The sequence below is a fragment of the Catharus ustulatus genome, chromosome 2, assembly GCF_009819885.2.
Source record: "Catharus ustulatus isolate bCatUst1 chromosome 2, bCatUst1.pri.v2, whole genome shotgun sequence".
NCBI classification, from domain to species: domain Eukaryota; kingdom Metazoa; phylum Chordata; class Aves; order Passeriformes; family Turdidae; genus Catharus; species Catharus ustulatus.
Genome location: NC_046222.1, coordinates 48,264,234 through 48,279,917, shown reverse-complemented (window position 1 = coordinate 48,279,917; position 15,684 = coordinate 48,264,234). Strand labels below are relative to the sequence as shown.

Here is a 15,684-nt window from a genome sequence, read left to right as displayed (position 1 = left end):
ATAGGGGAATAAAGTCAACTCTGAATCTCAGTTGAGTGTAATACGCTACTGTTATATGTTGTTGTCTCCCTGTAATCTGACTCTGTCTTGGAAATAGTAGTAAGAATGATTCAGAAAAGAATGTTAAGGGCAAATCTTAGGAGGACTTAGCATATTTTAGGAGGATTCTGAGAGCATGTCTTAAGACGTTGTCTTCATGAGGCCATAAATTTGGTATAGTATGCATCAGTGCCTTTAAAGAGAACTGACTTCACTTGGTCACAGCATGGCACTGTGAATCCTGGATGGCCTTAGTTTAGCCAGGACTGCCTCGTGACTCTGAGTCTGGCTAAACTGACAGATACTGGAGCTTGAGGTTTTTGTTGTATTTTCCATCTAGCCTGTAATTACAAGAAAATGAACTGACTAGGAATTAATCCAGTTTACATTTGTACTGGAGACAGATGCAAGATGCTTCAGGGAGTAATCTGTAGAGGAGCTACTGATACCCAAAGTGGTGGGTAGATGGACTGCTAAAGTAAAGCTGTTAAAAATTGTATTTTCCCTCCCTCTCATTTCCTGGGGAGCACTGACAGGACAGTTATGTGTAATCACAGTAGGAATGGCAGCATGGGAAGTAGGAAAAGAAGCAAGAATTTATTCAGAGTGAAGCCTATATTGACTGCCAATTGCAGGGTCTTCTCCCTGGGTGGTGCCCGTCCCTGGCTACTGAGTACTAGCCCTTGGCTTTTAATGATGGTGGCAGATTGCAAGAGCTCAGTTACATGAAGAGCACTTTAACAGCTGCCTCTATCTTAAATAGTGGTAGCACTGGCACAGGTCTGTAGTCTTGATGCAGCTGGCCATGGTCCCTGTTATTCTGTATTTTAGGGGCATTTACAACCTGTGACAAAACTTTGACGTTCTGCTGTTTGACACATTGTGTGTGCACTAAAAATAATCCTTCAAAAGGCTCTGAATTCTGGCATGATTTTTATGGACAGAGTAGAACTGTTTACTGTGTAAGCTAGTTTTGCCTTGCCCTCCCCCGTATCTCGTTTCCTCTTTCCTTCTATTCAATTTCTCCCACCCTCTTCTCCACCAAAGTTCTGGTTTGTGCCACTGGTTCTACTTGTTTTATGTCCTTTTCTCCTCTCTTCCAAACCATTTTCTCATACTTTAATTGCTTAACCCACATTGTGTTTGAATGTAGAGTATGTTTTTAATAACAGACAACTTCTAATAATGCAGAGCCTACTACAGTAACACACAAATTCTCTCCTATTTAGATTTAGGATAGCTTTAGAAAAGGGTTTTGTTTCTCGCATTTTCAGTGAGCTCCACAGCTGAAAATTTGCCAAATCTGCCTCTAAGGTTGGAGGAGTCAGAGGCAAAGGTAAAAAGAATAATTCTCTGATGAACGCTGAAATGCAGTTTGTTTGTTTTCATTGTAATAAACAGTGAAAATCCTGAAAGATCATGAATAAACCTATGTGACTGTGCACAAGCATTTTCTGGGCTGTTGGAGGTTCCCAAAGTTTTGAGCCTTTTTTGCCATCCATGAAGAACATTGTACAGCTTCTTAAAGGTTCTAAAGTTCTTAGAAAACTCTATCTGTAGAGAAAAGTAGGTCAAATTTTCTACTTAACTGCAACTGAAGATAATATAAATATTTAATATGACTTCTCTAAGACTTGCTGTTCTGGCACAACTGATCTGTTTCCTCTTGACAAGTGATAAAAGAAAACATTAGAGGAAACAAGATTTGAAGGAGCTTCCTGGGTCATAAGGTCTGGATTTCTGGTCTTTAAGATATCGTACAGACTCATTAGAAAATTTATTGAGCTCTCTCCTAAAACCAGTTATATTTTGTTACCATTTTGACTGTAATAGGACTTACCCAGCTTGTATTTGAATGATCTCGGATGATTTGAAAGAAGAGAGTAAGAAAATCCTTAACTCACATCTGGCATGAGTGGATGTGTACTCTCCAAACCCCTGTTTGGGGATTTTAACTGTCATCGATTACCAGTGCATTCTGTAATGGCACAGCGCAGTGCTGTTTCTATTAAAAGTAGAAATTAAATTGAATTATGTAGATCAGTAAGTAATCAATTACTTTGTGATAATCTAGAACAGAATTACATCATAATCTTTATCCAAAAAGGTTAGTCACATGCCAAGAGCGAGGCTGTGAGGCTGTGTTCGGTTCTGGGGTTTGGAGGTTGTGTTTGGGGACATTTTGGTTTGTTTGTTTTTGGGCAGGGGGTGTGGTTTTGTTTTGTGGGGTCTTCTTTTGATGGTGTAGTTTGTTTGGTTGGTTTTTTGGGGGCTGGGTTTTGTCAATTCATTTTTTTCTTCCAAATCTGCTTTGGGAAGTTCACCAAGGCCAAGTGCAAGGTCCGGCAGATGAGTCAGGACAATCCCAAGCACAAGTACAGGCTGGCAGAGAATGGATTGAGAAGCAGCCCTGGGAAGAAAGACATGGGGCTGCTGGTTGATGAGAAGCCCCTTGTGGCTCAGCAGCATGTGCTTGCAACCCAGAAACCCAAACATGTCCTGGGCTGCATCCAAAGCAGCATGGGCAGCAGGGTCTGCTCTGTGAGACCCCACCTGCAGTGCTGCATCCAGCTCTGGGGGCCAAGCTCAGGGAGGACAGGGATCTATTGGAGAGAGTCCAGAGAAGGCTACATAGATGATCAGAGGAATGGAACACCTCTCCAGCTGAAGAACAGCCTAAGGGAGCTGGGGCTTATTTATCCTGGAGAAGGCTCCAGGGAGACCTAATAGCGTCTTCCACTACCTGAAAGGGACTACAGGAGTCCTGGGGAAAGACATGTTACAGAGACATGGAGTGATAGGACAAGGGGAGAATGACTTCAAACTGAAAGAGGGCAGGTATAAATTAAGGAAGTAATTCTTCATTGTGGGACTGGCAAGGCAGCAGCAAAGGTTGCCCAGAGAAGTTGTAGATGCTCCATCCCTGGAAGCATTCAAGGTCATTTTGTGAATCTATAACAAAATATAATTATAAATATTATATATATATATAATAAAATAATTATTTCCTTGAGGAAGAGCAGCCATCACATTTGGGGAGTGAGGATGGATGTTTATCTAATTTTTTTAAGTGAATAGTCCTGGAGTGCTAAGTGTGGTTGTTTAGCCATCCTCAAAGATCAGGGGGTTGGTTTATTGTTCTTTTCAGCTATATTCACGAAATTCTTATTTGTATTTTATTGCAGTTGTCTACCTTGTAGTTTTTCATCTGTCATTCGTCATGTTTGTATGGTCCTATGGGAAGACAATTTTCACATCCCCTGCAACCCCCTCTAATGAGGTAAATATAATGTTAGAAAAATGTCAATGCCTTTTTCATAAATAGCTGAACTGTTTTCAGTGATGAAATTTGTTTGCATTGCTGCATGATTCACCTTTCCCTTCTCATTGTCTAAAATAGAACAGCATGACAATGTATCATGAATGAAAATGATCAAGTTACTCTTAAAATACCATATGCTTTTTGTAATGACATTTCCTTATACAAAATGTGTGTTTAAATCATCACAAGTTTGGCAGTTTTGTACAGTGACATGCTATGAAGTAGCTTGGTTGAAACCTGGATTTTTTAAAACTGATAAATGAAATACGGTGACAACATTTTTACGTTTCCTTTTTAGGCAGGTTGTTGTTTGAGTAAGAAAGGGTAGTAATGCAGTGTATACTTATAACCTGGAGGACTGAACATACTTATCAGTCAAAGGTTAAGGTTTAGGAACACTGAGGTGTGACTACTTAAAGATGCTTTATATAATAGCAAAAGAATGCATGATGAGGTTTTGTTTTGAAAAAGAACCATATTAATTCCTATAAGCCTGGGATGGATTACCTTGTTTTCTATTTTCTCTAATATGTGTGTATGTAAGGATTAAATACTGGCGCTGAATTTAAAATACTGCCCTTCTGCTCCTTGTTTTTACAAAGCTTTGAAACTGCCTAAACTGTTTGAGGTATTGGTTGCTCTGTGGGGGCTGAATTTTTATTCTGTTTTCAGCAAGACTGACATTCAGTGCTAATGTCAGTCTTAAACATTCTTGAGATGAGTTATTCCCATGCTTTGAAGAAAAAGCAAACACTGCCTTGTAGTGCTTAATTATGGCTTAGAGATTGTATGTTAAAGCTATAGAATATAAAGTGTAAAAAGCTAAACACTGTTCTGCTGTTTAACTAAGCAAAAAGTCTAAATGTAGCTGTTGAAGGATGTAACTCGTGAAAGGAGACAGCTTTTACAATAACAAGAGACCACACCAAAAATATGTAAATGTGTAATTTGTACATTTTTGGAGCTAGATAAACCAAAACACCCCAAAACACTTGTGAGTTTCTGCATGATGTAGTAAGTAAAGGACAATGAATCTGTTGAAGGGTCCAAAGCACAAGTCCTGTGAGGAGCAGCTGAGGGATCTGGGTGTGTTTAGCCTGGAGAAAAGGAGGCTCAGGGGGGACCTCATCACTCCACAGCTGCCTGAAAGGAAGGGGTAGCCAGGTGGGGTCAGCCTCTTCTCCCAGGTAACAAGTGACAGGGACAAGAGGAAATGGATTCAATTGCACCAGGGGTGGTATAGGTTGCATATTAGGAAAAATTTCTTCACTGAAAGGCTTGTTGTCACAAGCACTGGAACAGGCTGCCCAGAGAAGTGGTTGTATCCCCATCCCTGGAGGTTTGAAAACATGTATAGATGTGGTATTTGGGGATGTGGTTTAGTGGTGGACTTAGCAGTGCTGGGTTTATGGCTGGGCTTGATGACCTTAGATGTTTTCCAAACTAAATGATTCTATAATTCAATGAATTGCTAAACTCTTGGCTTGGCTTCAGGGTAATTTGGTTTTGTTTTTTCTGGAATGGTTTTGCAGGAAAATTGTTACGTTAAGCAGGTTAACCAGTTAAAATGTGGTTGAAATGGTGTTATTCTAGGTCTTATAAAGCTGTATGAACTAGAGCTGCTGTTAACACTAATGCCTAGTAACTTTTACTGTCTGCTTGAATTCTTCATCAATAGCAAAGTTATTCTGACACTACTTTTCCTGTAGTTACAGTGATGATGTAGCAGGCTTTTTGCATTCAACAAGTGAAAGGAATGGCTTGGGCATATGGCACTTAATGGATTTTTTGTATATTAACTTTGGAAATAGATCAGATTTAATAAAATTTTCTTCTACAACTAGCTTTAAACAAAAAAAAAAAAAAGGACAAAAAATCTCTCCCACCAGGACAACAAAAAAACACACTCAAATTTTTTTAAAAAAGAAAAAACCAACCAAATTAAAACAGCACAGCTTTTTCTGTTTCTGGGCAAATCCCTTCTGTTCATGTACCAGTGAGTAATTTTTGCTGGTTATACTTAAAAACAAATAAGACTTCAGAATCTCTCCATTGTGTGAGAGTGTAAATGTATATATTTTTACTCGTTCAAATTGGCCATTCTTGCAAAACAAATAACATCCTGCAATCTTGCTACTGAACTAAAAAAAAATTCTGCAGCTGCTGTTGTCTTAGTGTAATCCCTGTACATTTGTCCTAAGAAAGAACAATCAGCATTATACAAGATCCAGAAAGAGGAAGGAAACAAAGGGATTCTTTCTGTTTTCAATAAGAACTGCTGAACCTCATTGGGAATTCTGTTTGCTGTGTGGTAACAGACAACTTTTGATGTCTTTGAACATATCCTGCTATTGTCCTGAGAGACTGTGGTCTCATAACCCTATTAAGTTCTGAAATTAGAACAGAAATGTAGCTTTTTGGAAAACCAAAATCCTATCCAGGATTTTTGGAGTAATACTATGATGTTGCCTGGACAAATTTTAGAAGTTTTAAATCTTTATATTTGGTTCCTTTTCTGTGCACTAATGTTTTGCCTTGAAATGTCATCTAGAGGAAGTACTCATGTTTCTTGCAACCTCTACTTGATTACAGGTCACAGAGACCTGCATCACCGATCAGATTTACAAGGGTAGTAGGGATTAAGGTGTATTGCACCACTGTGTGCTGGAATGATGCTTCATATCTGTCTTAAACTTTTGATGTGATCGTCTCCAGTTTTCATGCTTGAATACATATATGAGTGATTAAATAATGAGGTCAAACTCTTGGTGATGGCTGAAATGTTAAACTTTAATTTCACCCTTCGCATAGGTTAATTCTAGTGTCTGGTTATTTGAAAGGGTATTATTTAAACATGTTTCATGTTTCAGCCTTGAAGGGTGCGTAGGCTCAGTAACTGGGATGATACTACATGTGACAGGAGGCTTAACTAGATTCTGTGAGCTGTGAGGCATCTTGTTTGAATTCTGGGTTAGGAAATAGCACAGAGAAATTGCAGCAATGTCTTACAGCTTCCTTCTTGCTGTAAGTGGAGTCTTCATTATTGCTTGCCAACTGACTGTAATCCAAAAGAGGAGAAAGTACAGGATGAGAGGAAAATCCATGTGAACTAATCATGCATATGTTTTTGGAAAATATGATCATACTAAACCACACTAAGCCAGTTTTTGTTCCAGCTGCACACATAGCATTTTCCACTCTCTACCATGAATGCTTTGTTTATGTATGCTCATGAAGAGGGCTCTTGTCCATGCAGGAAGCTCAGAGTTTAGAAGTGCTTTGGAACAGAAAAATACCAAAGAAAATAGTCATTTCAGCCCCCAGTGCACAGGGCCTTGTCAGCATGCTGGGTTTTGTGAGGCTTACTGGTAAATACTGTTTCAGCGGATACCAAACTAAGTGTTTCACAAATGAGTAAAAGCTCTCCAGGTTTTTCTAGTAAAGGCTTACGTTTCAGTGAGGTTTCAAGAGGACTGCTCCTCAGGCTTTACTCAGAATTTTAGCACACCCTCAAACTGTACAGGCTTTGCTGAAGTTGTTTTCAATACAACTTAAGAATTTTGAGACTAGTGTTGACTGAGTTAAAATTCCAGCTAAACTCTTTCAGCTTCTGTGCTGGAACTGTGAAGTCCGTCACACCCCCTGCCTGCCTTTTTCCCCCCCCGCCTGCCTTTTTCCCCCCCCATCTGGTTTGTAACCCTCTCTGTATTAGAGAGGAAGTGGAATCAAAGAATTTCAGTGCCTTGTAGCAGCAAAGGACTGTTGCACCTTCCTCTTGTTCGCAGTTTACTTAATTTATGCTTATCTGGAATTAAAGGAAAGTTTGCACCTTAAAGCTCGCCCTGAGTCTCTGCGTTCCCTTGTATTGAAGAGAAAATACTGTAGATAATGGAACAGAGATAAAGATTATTTGCTTGAAAATGCATCCAGAAACAATGAGTTTTAAGGCTCTCCTGTAATTCCTGAAACATTCTTCTTTTTGTTTACGTGATGCTTTTGGGTCAGTGGGTGGTAGCACCCAAAGGGTTTTTTCCTTGGAAAACAAAGTAATAATTAATCTCTTCCTCCCTATCCATTTTTTCCATCCCTCCTAGTTCTGCTTGTCAAAAGCTGATAAAGAGCAATATGAAAAAGAAGAGAGACCAGAATCCCAGCAGGAGATTTTGAGAAGAGCTGCTAAAGACTTGCCTATCTATACGACAACAGCATCGAGAGGTGAGATATAAAGATAATTCTATGCTCCTGAAGTTGCTGTTTATTCATTTGTTGCTATTGAATGAACAATATATTAAGCACATATTGCAAATGCCATGATGTTTTGTCATTTGTTTAATCCCCCTGAGAGAAAAAGCAGTCCTTTTTCTCTGGGGTTCTCAACATAAAGCCACTACTTGAAATTTAAAAAAAAAATTATCTTCTAGTAAGAAGAGAGATGACAGCAGTTATCTCCAGCTGTGGTAATTAAACACAGCAAAGAAATGTAGCTAAGATAGCTTGAAATAGGGAAATTCAAATGTGTTGCTCAATTTTATAATCACTTTTATCCCCATTTAAACTTTTATTTTTGAGCTCTTTTGGTTCAGTGGGAGGGGAAATGTACTTAAGATCTTAACATACTTCTGCAATTTAAAAATAAATGTTATTTCATTCCCATCTGCAATTCAGTACAAATCTAGTTATGGACTATTTCTGGATTGGCTTTTAATATAAGTAGGTATTTTATTCAAATTTATAGATCAATGATCTGTGAAAATGCTGTCTTATGCATATGTATATTCTTTTAAAATCTATAGCTTTTATATGTGTATATATGTGTATATATATTTTGCTCTTTCTTGAAACTAGCAACCCTGTAGAGTTTCCAAAAACATAAACTCGGAATAACCATTGCCGAAGTTTACTGAGAGTTTTACAAACAAAGTCTAAGGACACCTGGCTTTTTTGAATACAAGCTTCTATTTAGGAGAATCTCAGTCTTAAGTTCCTGGAGTGGTCTGGGAAGCTGTTGCCAGCACTTACCAATTCTGTTTAGCTGTAGGTGTTAGCACCCCTCCTGCTTTCAAACTGCCTGTGCTGGTGTCTTATTTCCATTGACAAAAACCTGAAGGTCTGTTTAAAAATATCCAGGAAAGATGAGGAAGAGCTGATTTACTGAACAGTCTGCTAGATCATTGTTTGGTGAAGTGGATAGAGAAAACCAGTGCAGAAGGTTGATTTGCTGAAAATAAGGTGCCTTAGTACCTTGGGCAGAGCTGAAAGGGGAATCAGTGCCAGAGGATGAAAGGTGAGAAGACTTGGGAGTCAAAGAATAAATGGAAATGGACTCAGTAGAGTGGTAATATATTCTTTTGAATATTTTTCTGTGTTACATTTCTTCAAAAAAATCAAAACTACACATCATATGAGATTAGGTGTGTGACAGTCTGAGAGCAGGTGTGGCAGGGGAGGGCAGGAAGCTCTTTTAAGATTCAGTTCACGTTAAGGGGGAAAGCTTTGATAAAATCATATGCGTTCTACTGACCTGACCCTTGCATTTAAATACAGCAATCAGATACTGTGATCGATGCCAGCTGATCAAACCTGACCGCTGCCACCACTGTTCTGCATGTGATGTGTAAGTGTCTGAATCTGGAATTACAGATTTTCTCTTCCTGCAACCATCACTTCAGTGTGTTCATGCCTTCAGTGGGTCAGTTCCTTCCATTGGTGCAATATTATGGTGCAGCCCTATTGTCTAAAGTGGCAGGACTTTTTAGGAAACCTTCTTGTAGCTTTGTAAAACAAAGCTTATATTAAAAAATTAATTAATTTTAAAGTAAAAAAAATCATAGATTGAAAGTAAATAAAGGTAGGTCTGAGATACCAGCACCAGCAAAGCTTATTATTGAACTGTTTCATTGTATCTTGTTCCTGTAGCTTTGAAGAATATGTGTTCTACTAATAATGCTAAAAATGTTTATCTCAGAAATTGACAGTAGAGTCACATGCCTTTAATATTTCAAATACATCACTGCTATTTCCTATTTTCATTGTGAATCATCAGAAGAGTCTGCACAGGCACTGAATGCTGAGGCTGTGCATGAGACTTGAGTAGGCTGAGCTTGAGGAAATGTCGTTCATTGAAGAACCTAATGCACATCTTTTGGCTAAAATCAAATTTGTTAGTAAATACAGTGAATGTCTCTGTGTCTAAAATGTCTAGTATCCTCCTTTACATTAAAACTGGATTAAAATGGCATGTGAACTATTCAAATTGCCCTTTGTGCTGCTCTTTTCCTCCATTAGCTTTAAAAAAAAAAAGGCAAGCAGCAAATAAAATGGTAGCAAATATAGCCCTAAGGTAGACTTAGGTGAAGTGAATGCTAGGCTAATACACCTCATCCACACAACTCTCAAAGATCCTTTGGGTTTGTTTTCTCTGTGTGCACATAAAACTAGCATGGCTTAATGAACTGGTACACAGTGTTGCTCAGTAATGCTCCCCATGCTAATTTAAGAACTCTCCTCATAACTCTTCTGAATCTCAGTTGGTCCTTTTCAGTGAAAGAACAGCTGCTCTAATATAGAGAATTGGTATGATTGAGAAGAGCTTGAAAAACATACAGTAAGGCAAAATACTTGAAAAAATTAATCAATAAAAAAACAACACCTAAAACTGTAGAAGCTAAAGTTATGTCTTAGAAAGAAAAAGTATTTATCTTAATTTGCTGAAAATTCTCTCTTTCAGATGTGTATTAAAAATGGACCACCACTGTCCATGGTAAGTTTATTTTTTAAAAAATCAGTGGAAGAGTGATGAATTAGATGCTGCTTCAAAAATGCACTTTTGAAGTAAACCTTGATTCTCACAGAAGTTCATTACTATGTGGGAATAAATCTTTTTCCTAATGTGTGTGGGAGTGTAGAGTTGTAAGCTCAGTCATCCAAACTGTGCAGTTTCTCCTTGTATAGAGAAACCTTGGCATTAACAAGACCTGTGAGAAAAGGCATTTCTTTCTTTTGCTTACTCTCTTGGTGTTAGCAGCAGAGGAGATACCCACTGCAATGGGAGAGTCATGTCTTGATTCTAGATTATATGTATGACTCACTCAGGCACCCTCTTTTGCAGTTTGTATTCACTGGTAGTCAGTAAAAATATTATCTGCTATCACTGTGTAAAAATTACTACCAGTAGTTGACTTAGAGGTAGTTTTTTAACCAAAGCAGCATCCACTGAAGTTGATGGTGAGGTTCATGCAACTTTCTGTGGTGACTGCAATTGTAGTGGAATTGCTTCCTGTACAGACTGTCTGTATTGTATAATGCTTTGCTAGCTCATGTCCTGTCCTACAGAATCAGAGGCGGGGAGCAAAATTTATGTGAGAGGCCCAAATCGTTCAGCCTCAGAAAAGAAATTTCCTTCAAAGTGTGGCTTAAAATGCTTCTGAAACACTGGTGCCAGAATGTTTTGGATATACCATTGACATCGTACACATTTTGCTCTGCAAAAGCTGAATGTATTGTGGGGTTTTGTTTGTTTTTTTTTTTTTTTTGTATACCTTAGTAACCTTTTTCTCTTTCCCCTCCTTCTAGGGTGAATAATTGTGTGGGATTTTCTAACTACAAATTCTTCCTCCTGTTTTTAATGTATTCCTTACTGTACTGTTTGTTTGTTGCTGCTACAGTCTTGCAGTACTTCATAAAGTTTTGGACAGTAAGTTCTAAGGCTTTTTTTGGTTGTTTTTCATTTGTTTAATCCTGCATGTGTTATTGGAGACTGCATCAGCATGTTGTCACTCACCATTTATTCTGTTCTGTGGTTCACTATCATTAATGACATCAATCAAAGTGACTGAAGCAGGAGAACCTTATGAATTTTGATGAAGTAAATGTATTACACTGCCCAGGAAGAGTAAGGAGTTTTGATGAGGACACTGTGCAATTTCTCTTCTCAATCAAAATTGAGTGGCACAGCTCAGGTTTTTGAGACTATGTGATGCAGATGTGTAGATAAAGAAGGAACAGACCATATCAAACAATCAGACATACATATATGTATGATTAGATAGATAAAAATACTGTCAAATGTGAAATATTAATATTTTTGTATCTTCTCAGACTTGTCTATGGATAATCTGCTGCCAGATAAGGCAGATTAATTTGTTGGGAACTGAGCTCCATTTTGGAGTACCTACATAGACGTGTCTGAACTTCATATTAGTGGCTTTTATGATCTGGTATGAGTAGAATGCTAAGATATGTACAGTATGAATACCATGAATACTATACATCTTCCTTGCAACTGTTATCAGTTGTCAAATGGCTAATACATTTATGTGAAGGCAACCATCCTTGTATGTCAATGTTGTATTGCTCCTATCAGTTTTGTTCCAGTCACATTCCAGGCTGAATAGAGTGCCTTCTGTAATTGTTCCCTTTCATCTACAGAAACTTGTAATGTGCCTTCCTATCTCTAGGCTGAAGCGTTAGTGGCAGAATTCCCTTAATCTGTTTTTATTAATGAGCATGCAAAAAACTACTGCAAGTAGAAGCGACTCAATCACATCATTGGGTAAATAACACCACGTATTTCTTAGATGCTGGCTACTGTCAGAGTAACTGGGGAAAAGTAATTATCTGCAGCAATAGGTATTGATATTTGCTTTATTGGAGCAAAAGGTTACTGCCATGTCAGGGTAAGAGAAGCCATGATCATGTATTCAAAATTGCTGTACCTTGAGATAGTTGACATTAGGTAAGATAAATGGTGCAAAAGAGTTTGTGTTCATCTAAACTTGTGGATCTGATTTGCCAAGGTAGCAGCCTGTCACTGGAGAGCAAGGAGCCATGTGGGTATTGAGCTGTCAGTACTGTGAGATGAAAACCATAAATGTGTTTATCAGTCATAGCTGGAAAGATATTTCAACTTAAATGGTCTAATTTTGCTGTTCAGTCTTGCTTGGCTGTAAATAGTTAAATTTTCAATCCATGAGTGTGCCATTTCCAAACATCTGCCTGGCTGCTTTCCAGTGCTTTGTGTGCAATTTCTAGGGAAACTGTAGATGCACTCTTACACATTTACCAGTCAGTGCTTGAGCAAAAAAAAGAAAAAAAGAATTTGCTTTGTTACCTTGCTTCATAGTTGTTAGTGCAACAAAAAAGGCCACAGGACAGCCAACTACAGTGAACCAACATTTAACACCAACGTTTGCAGCAGGACTCTTCCAAAGCTCATCGGACACAATGTTGAAGTGGACTCTTAGGCAGAGGAAGTAAACTTAAGAGGGATTATTTTTTTATTATTGATTCAGTTGTTAAAAATGTTTCCTGCAAGAAAGGGCTACTTCTGAAATGTGACAATAGACAATGTAGTTGTGTACTTGCTTTCAGTTCCGGATACTTCCAAGACAGAATCTGGCAATGCCCTGATCTTATCAGTAGAGTAGGTCTCTGACTCATTTTACTCATATTAAGTAACCCACTTCACAGAGCTAAGACTCTTCTGATCTTGTAACTGATTTACATTTCCAGAAAGAGGTGGCAGCTCCATAATCATGTTGGCTTGCAAATTTTTGTATGTCTCTTGTACATAAGCTTCTAGGCAAATGCTCTCTTGGAGGGTTCTCTCTACATCTGTATGCAAAGCAAAGCAGAATGCTGCTGACATGTGCTGTCTGTAGACTGCTTCAGTATATTACTCATGCTCAGCTTTGTCTGCTACAGCATCAGATAGATTGCTGTTTGGACATTTTCTGTTGAGGGTGTCTGCGTGCACAGAACCACTGAATATTTTGTATTGGAAGGGACCCTCAAGGATCACTGAGTCCAGCTCTTCAGTAAATGGCCATGTGGGGATTAAAAACCCACAAGCTTGGTATTATCAGCATCATGCTCTAAAATTGAGCAAATCAATGTTGTTTTTTCCCCACAAAGCTTGACTATAGGAAATGTTACAGTATACATTCACAAAGTAGTGCTTATTTTTTGCTTCCTCACAGATGTTTTTCAGAGACTGTGCAACAAACTGCTGGATATATCCAGCGTTGGAAAGAAGTATGGACTGCTTCTTGGGGAATATGGCCTGGGGGAAGAACTTGTAATGAATGAGATTGTGGAGGTGTATGTGGTAACTACACAAATGTAGCAATGCATTGTTTTGAACTGTTGATAATACTTGCATAGAGACATAATGCTCCTATGCAGATACTTGGAGACATTGTGAGACATGCACACCTACCAAATTCTTCTGTTGAAGAAAGCCTTTGTGTTTCTCACTTGCACGTGCAAGACTTCTACACGGCACATTTCGTGCTTATGCAGAAGTGCTGGAGAAAGGAATTGATTCTGTGAATACAATAGTGGAACAGCTACACTGGCTGGAAATGTTTACCACATAGAATCTGTTTTGTAGATCAAGGGAATGTGATTTATTTATTTATTTATTTCTGCCCATAACTGCTTTTTCTATACTCATGATATTTTTATTTCTGTCTCAGAGATTGTTAAAGATAAAATGTCAGTTTACCAAATGTGTTTGACACAAACACCAGCACTGGCTGGACACCCAGTGCTTGAAGCCTTGTTTACATAGCGAATGGGGGTTCTTCCCAGCTTATATTTATGTCTAGTCTTACTCTTGCTGCACTGCCACCTGCTTGAAACCGTTTTCCAGTAATTTTCAGTGTCTTTCACTGTCCTCCAAATAAGTTTTCAATCCTGAGCTAAATAAAAGATAGCTAAATAAAGGATGTGATCCATATCCTGGGTGGATAGCATATGCTTCTGCAAAACTTTGGTTGTATTAACGATAGGGGAGGAAAAAAAGACTGGTTCGGCATCATTGGTTAGAACTCATTCCTCTTACCTATGCGAAGGATTTAGACCAGATCTGAGCTTTTTTCAAAGATTAGGCTAGACCTGTACTGAAAAATTAGGAGCAAATGAAGCTGAGACAGCACTTTTTTGTTTGAGGGGTTTTATGACCTGATACCCATCAAATTACTCTATTTGTGAAAGAGTTTCTAGGGGACTCTTGAATATTGACTGGCTTCAGCCTATTGTGTGCTAAGTAGTCCAGATTGTGTTGTGCAAATTGCTTCCTTTTGTAAACTCTGCAGCTCTCTCAACTGCAAGTCTCTGCTTCTGTGCTGCTGCTGAGCATAATGATCTTAAATAACCAATGTCTGAAGTTTCAGACTCTTTTCACATGCGAGGGGCATGTGGACTGCTGCTAGAACACCACTGTGAATAAGCTTGTTATGCACACTCAACGACTGGATGCTTCTCTCCAGTAAAGAGTTGGTCTTTTTTGAAAGATGCTTCAGTTCTGCAGCTGTCATTCAAGAAGTTACAACCAGTGGCTGAAACTGGGTAGTCAGAAGAGGTAAATGCTCCCTGGGGATCATGCAGATTAATTCTGCATAATTCAAAAAATCCTCCAGGTTGTAGAGCTGCTAGTTTAGGAAAATGCAAGTGAAATAAACTTAGAATTTCTGACCCACAGAACACACAAAGACTAAGCTGCTGCTGCTTTTTTAGCACCAAAATAAACTCCTGATAATTCCTTATAGAGAATTATTTTGTTTGAATATGTAATTTCAAAAGAGTCATAGGAATTCAAGTTACAAAAATCATTTGGGCATTTGGGGAGCACTGCAGTGTGCTCTGAGGTAGAAAGAGTTAGTATTGCTTCAACATGAAGCTTAGGAATTAGCAGCAACTGGAGTGTTTTGCTAGGCTGGGTTTCAGTAGATCGCAAAACACAGCATATCCCTATTGCAGGTGGAAGAGGGACTGTTGCATGAATTGTCAGTAAATAAGTAATAAAATAGCCAGTAAAAAGGAAGCTGAAATGGTAGTTTTAAATGGTAGTTTAGAGAGCTGGGCTCTGATTGTCATGTGCTTACTGTAGGATTATCTGATCCTCCTAAGAGCCAGCATTTTTGAAAACGCTGTGTATGTCTGCCTGACTCTAATGTAGATGCTTGGGCTCTTCCTAAGCTTTTTGCACGTATTAATGTACTTTACATCCATCTTGTGTACAACAGATTAGTTAAGTGCTAGCATCTTAGCCAAGATACCACTCTTTAGGTATAAAGTTTGAAATTTAAAAGCTAATTTGAATCCAGCTTTCCTGTTTCTTCCTTTGTTTTCTCAAGCACTGGTTCAATTTCAGGTGTTCTACTAAAGATACAACCTACAAACTGCTCAGTATTGAAGGAAATTAGGAAGAAGAAAAACTGTATTGATTTGTTATCTGATCTTTTTTAAATTAAGAAAATTGTGCAAAGAATGGCAATTTATTTTTTATTGTTTTGGCTGAAACTACATCTAATGGTAAATGG

At 38.4% G+C, this 15,684-nt stretch overlaps 1 protein-coding gene across 4 annotated transcripts in view; it reads left to right on the top strand.

Moving 5' to 3' along the window:
• ZDHHC20 (zinc finger DHHC-type palmitoyltransferase 20) overlaps positions 1–15,684 on the top strand; it is a 49,373-nt gene that overhangs the window by 19,404 nt on the left and 14,285 nt on the right. For all 4 annotated transcript variants that reach the window (XM_033087028.2, XM_033087027.2, XM_033087026.2 and 1 more), the window contains exons 3-7: positions 3,225–3,319; positions 7,456–7,576; positions 8,906–8,975; positions 10,089–10,121; positions 10,934–11,054. In XM_033087028.2, coding sequence (XP_032942919.1) covers positions 3,225–3,319; positions 7,456–7,576; positions 8,906–8,975; positions 10,089–10,121; positions 10,934–11,054 — 440 coding nt within the window. The remainder of the gene's footprint in view (positions 1–3,224; positions 3,320–7,455; positions 7,577–8,905; positions 8,976–10,088; positions 10,122–10,933; positions 11,055–15,684) is intronic.